This window comes from Thermobia domestica, chromosome 1, assembly GCF_964235325.1.
Source record: "Thermobia domestica chromosome 1, izTheDome1.hap1.1, whole genome shotgun sequence".
NCBI classification, from domain to species: Eukaryota; Metazoa; Arthropoda; class Insecta; order Zygentoma; family Lepismatidae; genus Thermobia; species Thermobia domestica.
Genome location: NC_137454.1, coordinates 243,907,421 through 243,919,926, shown reverse-complemented (window position 1 = coordinate 243,919,926; position 12,506 = coordinate 243,907,421). Strand labels below are relative to the sequence as shown.

At 34.1% G+C, this 12,506-nt stretch overlaps 1 protein-coding gene across 2 annotated transcripts in view; it reads right to left on the bottom strand.

Moving 5' to 3' along the window:
* DCTN4-p62 (dynactin subunit 4) overlaps positions 1-12,506 on the bottom strand; it is a 59,451-nt gene that overhangs the window by 16,738 nt on the left and 30,207 nt on the right. For both annotated transcript variants that reach the window (XM_081771644.1, XM_081771650.1), the window contains 4 exons: positions 12,302-12,447; positions 6,588-6,765; positions 3,614-3,797; positions 1,133-1,337 (listed from right to left, as the gene is read on the bottom strand). In XM_081771644.1, the coding sequence (XP_081627770.1) occupies positions 1,133-1,337; positions 3,614-3,797; positions 6,588-6,765; positions 12,302-12,447 (713 nt within the window). The remainder of the gene's footprint in view (positions 1-1,132; positions 1,338-3,613; positions 3,798-6,587; positions 6,766-12,301; positions 12,448-12,506) is intronic.

The following is a 12,506-nucleotide window of genomic DNA, read 5'->3' as shown; positions in this document are numbered from 1 at the left end:
TATTTTACTTTGATGTTTTCCAAAAATTCTTATTTCTCTATTCTGTTTTTGGTGCTTTTCTTCCAGTTCACTACCAATCATTGTTCCCTGCATTCATTATTTGCGTTAAATATTTCAGAGAGCAGGAAGGATTGAAGGCAACTTGATAGTAAATCAGGAGAAAAACAACAACAGGATAGTGAAATGAGAATTTTTGGTCAACATCAAGGTTTTAAAAAAAAAAAAAAAAAAAAAATGAAGCTAGCTGGAATCTAGTTTTCCGTTTAATTTTCGTCTCTCGGAAGAGGTAACAGCCAAGAGTTTCCGAAAATTCGGCAAAACAAATCTAACAAGTTGTACTCAGGTAAATATTTTACTTCACTTATTATACATTATTATAAAAGTACGTAAACGAAAATGAATACGTTAGATATACGTTTAATCACCAAGAAACGGAAACTGTACGTTTTCTGTTTCGCGTCTTTTTGTTTAAATTTCCATTCATAAATATGTGCAGTTCTTTCTATTATTCTTAATAATTTGTTTCGTGCACAAATTTGGGTGTGAGGAATCGGTGGTGTGCACATGCTTGATAAGTATGTGTCCTGCTTTAGGCTTACAAAAAGGTGGCAACCCTACCCGTGAACCGAACACAGTACTACGAACATAATATCAAGAATAATAATTAAGCTTTTTCTCTAATGCTAGAAACAGTGATTAGCCAAATACAAAACTCATGTCATACAGTAGAAATCAATCATAATTTACCTACTTAACCTTTTATACTCTATTGTTCAGTTAAACACATGAAAGTACGATTATCGTAATATTTTTGTTGATTTCCTTGAGAATCTTTTTCAATTAAAGTGTCTCAGCAACCTATCTAAAACAGACCTATATCTATTTCCCTAACATTAGAAACTTTTAAACTATAGAAATACTGGACAAAAGTTTTGAATTATGCAAGTCCTGGACAACTTATTATTTTCAAATTTTTGTACTAGTGTTCGTTGCTGTAAACATGTGTATTTTTCTGTTAAGTTTTAAAAATATTACTTATAAGCATTAAAATCGTATCAGGTTTAAACCAAGAATTTGAGAAACTTGTTATTAACCTACTAATCTATAGAACTATTATTAATAATAAACTTACTTCGGCCTCCCTTTTTTCTGCTAGCTTCTTTTTCTCTTCCTTTTCTCGTTGTCTTTCCTCTTCATCTTCCTCCCGAGTTGGAAGTCGCAAAAACTGAACAGTTGTCTGATGTTGGGTTGGATTACACAACTTTAAAATTAAATGGCATTCCTTCCCATAGAACAGCGGCTCACACGTAAGAATTCTTACTTCTGGAACATGGTAACTGTTCAGAAATTGCATTAAATGAGTGAATCTATCGTTACTTTTTACAGCATAAAAACCTAACTGAGACAATGCAACGAAACTTAAAATAACGAAGTGAACAAAAAATTGTATTGTAAATGCAATCCTTTGGATATAATCAATGTCTGTTCTAATTAATAGTTTCTGATAAAATATATATATATATATATATATATATATATATATATATATACACTTCTCCAATTTTAAAAATTTTAATGATTATTCTTTTATTTTTATTCCCAGAATGAGGATAAAATAGTTAAGACTACCACTACAATTAGTTTCATAAACGAATTAATATAAATCTCCTAACAAAAGAGGTGAACTCCCGTCAGCTCGGCACTTCATCATGTATTTAATAATAGGATAAACAAACATTAGGAGCATTATCACATATTTAGGAGTACCACAGTTATAATAATAATAATAATAATAATAATAATAATAATAATAATAATAATAATAATAATAATAATAATAATAATAATAATAATAATAAGAGTTTATAAGGTACAATTACGCTGTTACTCAAGAACAAAATCAAATTTTGAGTCACAAAACATCCTAAATCAACTGATATTATTATATTAGTTACACTCACTAGTTCTGTTCCGTTAAGTTCTTGAGAACCTCAACATGAAATATTTCTAACGTACAACAAGCCAATATATAACGAACAAATAATTCATCTACGAAATGGTATCAAATTAGACAAGTAAGCCTAACGAAATGGTATGTGAAAATTTCTATATGCTTTAACATCCACATAATATATCCTGCAGATTATGATCGTCCTCACTCTTCTCTATGCAATGAAATTATATTCATTCTGAATTTCAGCCAAAAAGTTATTACGGAGAATCCACCTTGAACAGAATGTTGCCACGAGAAACTATTAATACACCATTCTGCGTCCCAAATCATCATCTATTCTTCACATCACAAAAATGAAATCATGTAACCTGGTAACTTCTGATGTACTTTCAAGAAAACCTTTAAATTTCTATACAAAATACCTCTACCTCATCATCCAGGTTACATTGTTATTCAGCCTTTTTCTGCAATATTTTGTTATCCTGCATGCATTATTGTTTTATAAAGTATAGCTCGAAGATTGATATTCCTCGTCGAATTTTATATACTGAAGTTTTTCTGTCAATATTTGAGTCATTTATACCAACAATTACTCCCACCGCTATTAACCCCACCACATGGAGATTAGAAAGCACCAATGCTACAGTTAAACACATTTTGAACTCCCAAAAATGCTCCTCGCATTGTTGAACAGGACAAGTGTATGTCCACCTTCACTTCATAGGGGAAACAATTACTGGAATGTCTTTTTTTTTTTCTTTTTTTTTTTGGGGGGGGACACATGACAGGCATAAGGAACCTCATCTTTTTAGTTAGATGGACCTCACCATATTTCCACAACGATATCACACGAGCAGGCTAACACTGGCCACCAGATCATCTAACTTGCCTCATGTAACAGTGTGTTGTATGAAGATGTATGAAGATCAACGTTATCTCCCATACTGAAGGACTTACAGGACCTGCTACACTGTCTCACAAGCTGGAATATCACTGAATCCTTAACCTACTAAACAGGATGCGGTCCGGACAAGGTTATAATTATAGGATAGATGTGAAGTGTGACTAATGATGACACAATGAACCTTTGTATTTATAGGATGTGATATGCATATGATTCGGTAGGTGCATCTTTAATTTTATGATTATTCAAGCAGATGACTGTCTCTGTAAAAATCATCTATTTCTAACATCCGTGAATACGATGTACATTAATTTCGTGCGTCAATATGCCTTGTGCAAAAATTTTAATTGACTATGATACGTTATGTAGTTATTAATACCCAAAATAACTTACACTAAAATTAAAACACTTGAGGCGAGTTCTTTTATAATCTATTCAGTACTATTATATTTCCTTAAAATCAGTCTATTTGCCGAACTTCCATATATAGCCCCCGAAGCCAATTTACACTGAAATCATTAACAATCAACAATAAGCTCGAAGGAAAGGAACTTGGGCAGACCCTGGGGATATTCTGTCAATTACAATGACGGGGGGGGGGATACAACCCTGGAACTATCTTATGGTGTCGCCTGCAGGGTTTGAACCAGAACCCTTCTGATTACGAAGTAATGGTAAATCATCAGTTTACCCCTGGTTTCACAAAATACTTCACTCTACTTATAATACCTATATAACAATTACTTAAGACTTACTATGCTGCTAGTTGAATTTTGAACTTGATAGAAGTAGGATTGTATTCAGGCTTGCTTAAATTATGTTCACAAGATCTACATCTCTGAGATCTCTTGATAAGAAGATGCTTATGAGCTGGAAACAGTTCTCCTACCGACAATGGCTGGAAGTCAGGCTGCGAAAGGCTCTGAACAAGAGTGGTAACTAAAAAAAATAAACCATGCTTCTTTTAGAAAACAAACAATATGATAAAACATACATGAATCACCTTCATGTTACCTGAAGACAGATAAGTACATAAACATCTGCAATATTTCAAAAACTACCGTTTTCTTCTTGGTAAATATTGCTATTTACTATACTACTATTTCTGAAATATTTTATTATTGAGATTCCTTAGATGTATCTTCTTCAAAACGTACAACATATATCGGGTGTTCTAAAAATGGCGCTCACGGACCACAGAGCACTATTCTACAGGCCAAAATAAAGCAAAAATGTTATACAATGTATGTCCTCCAGGGCCTCCTTCAGCCCCTATGAGGAATCAAAATTTTACAACGTGGCCACGTCGCAGTTTAACTTGCAATCATTAGCATTACTCTACGAATACAGCAAGTAGTTGAATCGATTGCTACACTAATAAGTGATGCTAGTGTCAATCAACATCAACTTTAGCTACCATCTGGAAAGAATCGATGTAACTATTTGAGAGATTGGTACATCTAATCTATGGTTCTTTACGTTGCCACATTGTGCAATTTGTCTCTCCAGACGAGGACTCGAAGGGTACACAAATATATATAGTTTTGCTTTAGTTTGACTTGTAGAATAACGCTCTGTGGGTGCCATTTTTAGAACACCTGATATATACAGGGTAGACCTATCTTGATACGCCCTTGTGATAACTTTTAAATAGACAAAAAGCGCTGAAATTTTGCACCATGCAAAAATCGGCAGGGGAACATTGTTTAATATACTCTGTAATATAACAAGGTTAACAGTGTTGCCAACTGAACATAAAGTTGTAGTTTTTTAAATGACACTGCATCAAGTTATTACATATCTCAAATCTACATAAAAAACTAACTTACAATACACATATATAATACTTGGAAGACAATTTCACGTAACTAAGTTTAAAAAGTATACTTAAGTCTTTCAATCATATTTACTTAATTGCATTTAAATACTTTATTTTTATTTTTAGCTGTACAGCTTTTCACACTAAAAACATACTGCATTTTAAAAACAGTTTGTTTAAATCAATTTGTAGTATCGTCGTTCATTGGCCTTTAATAATAATAATAATAATAATAATAATAATAATAATAATAATAATAATAATAATAATAATAATAATAATAATTGAAATTATTTTCATCCCGCTATCTTACTTAATGTGTATACTTCTTAGAAGTATTTTCTCCTTAACCAATAAGAAAGGTTCCGAAAGATGGCGACACTGCATACACGAAGACGAAGAACTATATTGAAAAATGACAGTATATAAGTATTTTTTTTCCTACACTAAAACAATGTTTCTTGTATTTATTTCAACCACGATTCTTCTCAAAATTTCCTTTTCCCTATTAACGTCTGTTCCTTCATTTCTTTATTCATTGATTTCTAAACTTGCTTAACAAAAGTTTCCACAGAAATTCCCTCAACTTCATATTGCTTTTCAAAACAGAGACAATCCTTCACATGGCCATGTAATCCTTCACATGGCAGATTAATAATTGCTGTTTTTCTGCAGTTACAAATGAACTAAAGCTGATTATGAGAAAATTCTATAAAATACCTGAAGCCTATATCTCACTGTTCAAAAGCCATTGTTTACCTTAGTTTTCTGACATATATATATATATATATATATATATATATATATATATATATATATATATATATATATATATATATATATATATATATATAGAGAGAGAGAGAGAGAGAGAGAGAGAGAGAGAGAGGGGGGGGGGGGAGAAAAAATCTAAAAACACAAGACACGTACTACATACAAGACACGTAAGTTTGGCCCTCCACTGTACAACACGTGTTACGGTTGCCGATCGTTTTTTGCTTTCAATGTGTCATGTGGACCTTCCTCTTCCGTCAGCAGTAACCAGTTCACCTGCGAGTGTCGTGGTGTGAAAGTGGTGCGGTAAAATGTGCGACCTGAAAGACTTCCAAAGAGGCATAGTTGTTGGTGCCCGTTTGGTTGGAGCTTCAGTGGCAACAGTGGCGAACATTATGTATCGAAAGGCACTGTGTCCGATGTCACGAGGGCATAACACAAATCATGGACCAGGTTCTACCCATGGCCCAAATATTGTTTCCTAATGGTGATGACCTAAGATGATTTGGCACCCTGTCACGCTGCAAAAACGGTGAAATCATGGTTTGAGGAGCATGACCAGGAGCTATCACACCTCCCCTGGGTTCCACAATCACCAGATCTGAACATCATTGAGCCATTGTGGTCTGTCTTAGAAAGGCGTGTTCGGTCTCATTACCCTCCACCAGTATCCCTTAAGGAACTGGAGCATGTTTTGGAGGAACAATGGTACAAAATTCCACACACCGCGATTCAAGAGCTGTATACGTCCATTCCACGTCGGATCCAAGCTGTTTTGGACGCAAAAAGATCAGCGGGAAGAGTTAACTAAACAACAGAAGTAACTGAAAACCGTTGGGTGCCATATCGGAATCCAGAACTGGAACTGATTATCGATCCGAATGTGAAGGCCAAAGGTATGTTTCGAAGTTACTTTCCTGTAATTTTTTTTCTTCCTACTTCCCTTCCCTGATGATTTCTTCCTACTTCCCTTCCCTAATGTTTTCTTCCTACTTCCCTTCCCTAATGATGTGTTTAAGCGAAATAGATAAGCTTAATTTCCTTTGTGAAGTGTGATAATGTTTTTATTATTTTCTGGTTAAATAAACAGAAAAATATTATCTCGCAACACGATAAAATTAAGTTATAAATCATACCTGTATTTAAATTGACTGGTTTTTGAAAGACGTCCTCCGGTAGCTGCTCGATTTCTTCAGAGGCCTCTGACGGAACAAGCTCTGGGGGAGCTCCAGATTCATCCTTAAGCGAGATTCCGCACAAAGGAGACAAACCAGCTCGTTTTCTAGCCATTACTGCTGTCAAACCAAACTTATCCTAGAATAAGGAACCAAAATAATAATAATAATAATTAATAATAATAATAATAATAATAATAATAATAATAATAATAATAATAATAATAATAATCCCAGATAATTACGTATGTAAAACATGTCTTTTCTACTCTTCTAAATTAGTAATATTTTAGGGGAAGTTTCGTGGCAAATAATACCCTAAATTATCTGATGTACTCATATTGTTTATGAGTACATATTTTAGACATTTCTTGATTGCCTGATCGTTAGCAGAGCTCTCATACAATCTTTTTTTTCTTAATCGATAACAGAAGGTTGACTGACCATCATCACCAATGTAAATGTCAGCCGTTTGAAGAGATGTCTTACATACCAGGTTATCATAAAATAGTATCGCTGTTCAGAGAACTCTGGAGACGTAACCACTTACAGAATGCAATCAAACTTGGCAGAATTATATTTGGGAACATGCAGAAGCGATTGGTGTAGAAAACAAAATTAGTTCCAATTTTTACCATCAGAGAATCATGGCGCTGTACAACGCCAACTAAGTGCAGCGTGGAAGAAAAACTACATTAGTGGTGCTAAATTTTATGAAAGGCTGTAATTACCTCTCCCGGTGCTTACTCACGCCTGCATGTGTTTCAGTGATAAGGGTTTGGGCGTCACTATGTGCCAGAAGTGAATTGATGGTGATCCGATGTTTGCTTTTTTTCTTCCCACACTCGTTGCCTTGTGATCAAGTTGTCCCGGATTCGATTTCCGGTGAAGAGACATGAATCGGATCCCATGTTAACCTGTAGGTCCCATCCTTAGAACGTCATCATCTTATACGGTCTAGTCACCTTGGATTTTCCTTGTCCAGGAACCTTCACGTCAAAGACCTGTCTTTGGGGAGTATCGCACATCACCATCACCCTTAACACATCACTACAACACGGGGTTATTAATTAGGAGTAAAAATCAATGCCACGAGTCGCACGGGGGCATAATTAGGCCTTTATTTCATTGAATATCAATAATGTAATTTTTTTCCATACAACACTTACCACACTTAACACTGAACAGAAACACAATAGCCTCTGGAGGCGAGATTTGACAATCTTTTCCTGGAATTTTGAGGGAGCTTGAAGTTTATGAACACAGGAAAGACTAACAACTTCGTTTTGTAAGATATTCAAGACTTTTAAAGGGACGCTTCAGCTCAAAAGCCCCCTACATCCGTAAATCCGCCACTGACCACGGGGTACTAATAGCATCGGTAATCAATGCCACGAGACCTACATAAGAGGTAATTACACTTTTTTTTTTTCATTTAGCATCACTAGTGTCATTTTTCTTCCACGCTGCACCTACTTGGTGTTGCACAGCGCCATAATTACCTCTGGTGGAGAAAATAGGAACTAATTTTATTTTCTACACCAATCTCTTCTGCATGTTCTCAAATATACTCCTACCAAGTTTGGTTTCATTCTGCCGAGTGGTTACGTCTACAGTGTTCTCTGAACAGCGATACTTATTTTATGATAACCTGGTATAGGCCTATATATAATAATATTTTTATTTAAAAAAATGAAACGTATATATAAACTTTCTCTTCTCTACTATGTTACAGATTCTTTAAAAAAGCCACCAATCCTTGAATTTTTGCTGACTATGCTGTCGGTACTGTCAAGCCGTGCATAAAGTGAAAATGTGGTGTGAGTATGGTAGGGCCCACTGAAAGCCTAAAAATGTTATGTTTTCAAGTGATATGTTTATATAGTTATCACTTGTGTAATTTCCATCCACTTTACTCCTACTCAGCGAAAACTCTACTAATTAATGTTAAAAATATAAAAAAAAGAGCAAATGAGTACCTTTTAATTTCATATTCATTCCCATATTTTGTCATATGAAAGTATTGTGACAAGGTAGTTTATATAACGAATTTTTTTTTTTTTTTTTTTTTTTTTTAAAGGGGGGTACTATTTTCATTAAATGGAGTAACTCTACATTCTAGAACATAAGAAAAGAGCCGATAGGTTTCAGTATAGAAAGAACTCTGAAGGGCGATTTGAGGGAGGAAAATTTCAAACATGCATAAAACTGATTCAGAAACTGAGGATAACGGTTTTTGTATCGTAAAGTGCGACAAGCTACTTGGCTAAGTCTCAGCTTCATGAAAAACTGGCTGAATCGGCTCTATTACAGGCGACTGTGGGGAAATTGTGTTACCACCTTTTTTAGATATCGCTTCAAAAAGTCTACAAGGTAATGAATAAAAAGTATGGCCCACCCCACTAAACTTTCGCGCACCATTTTTTTTTCAACGAAATTATGTTGCAGTTATTAATGGAATATTTTCCCGTGAAATACTTTGGAAAACTCCCGAGAAAAAAAAAAGTGAACTACCCCTTGTAGATTTTTGCGTAAAAAATAACATCTGTCACATATTTAAGTTATTAATGAAATATTTGTTTAAAAAATAACAAAACTCTATGAGTGTATTTTACAAAACTTTCAAAAAACGCACCAAGAGCAAATTATCCCTTGTGGATATTCTCACGAAGTAAATTTCAACAGCATTAATGGATTATTATTTAAATACAGTATTTATTTATGAAATATGAACAAAAGCGCCTGAGTCGTTTTTCAGAAAATCATCCAAAAGAAAGAAAAAAAAAACCCTAACAATAAACTACCCCTTCTAGATTATTTCATAACAAATAAATTACATCGTAATGACAGGTTGTTAATCATATATTTATTCATGAAATATGAACAAAATTACCTGAGCAGTTTGAGAAAATCGTACAAAAAATAAATAAATAAAATAAAACTACCCCTCCTAATTTTTTCCAGGACAAATGAGTTACGCCATACTGTCAGGATATTAATGAAATATGAACAAAATCAGCAGAATTGTTTTTGAGAAAATCGTCCGAAAAAAATTTACACCCACGATTTTCAATTTTTCATGACTAATACAACGCTGTGGCGCTTGTTAGTGAAAAACTTTTATGAAATATAAACAAAATCGTTGGAGCAGTTCGAGAAAATCGTAATTTATTTTAATCCTTTAGTAAACCACTCTTATTTGTAAGGATAGGAAGAAAATTAAAAAAAAAAAAAAAAAAGATTCACATAAAAACCTTAAATTTAAAATTAGGTTATGATACGTTCAATGGTATGGCCTCTAGGTGTGTGCACATCAGAGCGGACGGACAAACAGACCCGAAAAAACACTATTTCGGTATCTATAGGGAATGAAACATGTAAATCCCTTGAAATATCAAATTCGATTTTCTTTTTCATGATCACCACACTGTCTTCTCTCCTTTCGTCGCTCGAAAGTTAAAATAATTGGTAATTGTGTCAGAGAGAAGTCCTCTAAAAATGTGTATCGATTTTGTCCTAAAAATAGGATACGTGACTTACAAAACGATTAGGGAACTCTAAACCTCGTGAAACTGTTTTAGAGTTATTTTGGTGTTGGCCACGTGATTTATATCCTCGTTTATCTCAACTTTACATCGCAACTGCTGACTGGCTGGAGTTTAGCGTCTCAAGAAACGTGGATTTACAGTTTAAGATTAAATATTATGAGGATGTTTAGATTTCAGGACTCTCTCTCATCAGAAATCGAACCCGCTACCCGTGGAACAGAAACGTATGCGCTAGACACTAAACCAGCTAGGTGGAAGGGTTGGAATTATCAAGGATATTTTTCTCATTATATATTATTTACAATACGGAAACTCTGAAGTTTCGAGAAGCCCACTCCCTTTTACCAGTTTGTATTTGACCGATTTCAACCAAACCAATGAGAATGATCGGAATGTCTTAGAGAAAATATATGCTCCGATTAATCAGCAACAATTTCTTTCTATTTAATATACATATATTACAAAATTGCTTTCTATGTATATATCCAAACATGGAATGGATTTTATTCTTGCAGGTATATGAGTGCCTAATAACATTGGAAAAGCTACTTTGTAGACAACCTTGTAAAAAATGTAGTGACCAATTGACCATTTTATGTAGTAGAAACAACAAACGTCCTTCATACAAACAACTTCCGCCCTAATTACCACCCTTATGAGGTGTTACTCATTCCTTAACCATTTTAAAACCATTCTCTTAATCCCAGCGGGAGCTCATGTGGTTCGGATTCCACGTTAATCAGTAGGTCCCGTCTCATATAGCCTCGCTGCTGAAAGGGACGTTAAACTCCAAATCAACAACAACAACAACCATTCTTTAAGAATTTAAAGCTAATTTATTCATGTAAACCATACGGAAATATGTGACATTTTGCAATATATTATATTTCATACACATGTTCATATCATAATAGCTGTTTGCTTTGCTCAGAGTTGCTTATTTACAGAATCACAAAGAAACAGCTATCTTGTGCCTCTAATTTTTGTGATTTACTCACACGATTTCAGTGTTCTCTGAAACTTTCTTCAGTGACATCTATAAATTGCTAAACTGGACGATTATTAAGGTTCCTCCCTTCTCTAGGAACACTGCTGAGAAAAAAAGTACACCACCTCCCTCTTCGAAAATATGGTAAAACCTTTTGCTTTCTGGACAAATGTCTGTTGTACATTTTATCACTAGTCTTAGATCTTTATCCTTCTTGTGAAGAAAACGGTAACGGTAATTCCAGATAATTGTTACTACTATTACCACAATGAAACATGCTTCTCAGAAAAAATACAATGCACACACTAAACGCTAACACTGAATTTAAAAGCTTTGTCCTCTCGTGCGCTAAAACTCGAATGAATTTCTAGATAACTGCAAATTAAATTTACTTGTATGTTATTTGTAGAAATTACTATAACTAATCTGTGAAGAGCACGTAGTTGCTATACCATTTATTTATATTTAGAAGTAACAACAATGTGCTTGTAAACATGTTCTCATTTGAACTATAGCATACTTTCTCTCAAGTACTGTTAACTTAAGTAACTTTAAAAATGTAAAACTTCACACACACACTTCACTTTTACTTCATTTCTATTCGATCGAATTCTTATCGTAGAATTAGTTACGTGCAGTAATACTGATAATTGAAATAACTACACCTATAGTATGAAAATCTAGCATACAGGATGAATTTTAATAAATAGAATTCACGGGCTAAGCGATGACACTCCAACGTTAATTATTTTCTGTTGTGGGAAGAAGCCCAGCCATTACGAATCTCATAATAAAATCAGCTTAATCAGAACATTTCATAATGTGAACAGCCGTATCATTAGATTTAATCATTGATTCGTAAGCTTAGGGGAAAACTAATTCAACTGAAACATAAAGTACGATATCGCAAAAGTAAAGATTAATGTTTTTGAAGCTTCCCACACTATAACTGCCAACCGATTAAATATTTCACATTGAGAAAACTATACTCGACTAACCTGGGTTTAATCTCCCACACAAGATTTTTCAGTTTACCAAAAAACAGGATATAAAGATCACTTATCTACCTAATATTACACTTTCAACGATCGCCCACTAGCAACCACCAAAAATTTCCTACACAACTGATACATACTTACTGAAAAATGTAAGTAGCTTCTCCGTGGAGTGAACTTCTTTCTTTCCCGTTCCTGTTTCTCTTTCTGTGCTATCACTTTGTAGTGTTCCAATAAAGCACTAATTCGTGAGGCATGAGGGTTCTCACGTTCCGGCCACGCACCCGTTGCTAGACAAATTAAACAGTTGTATTAACTCTTGTATATTATATAGAAATATACTATTAAT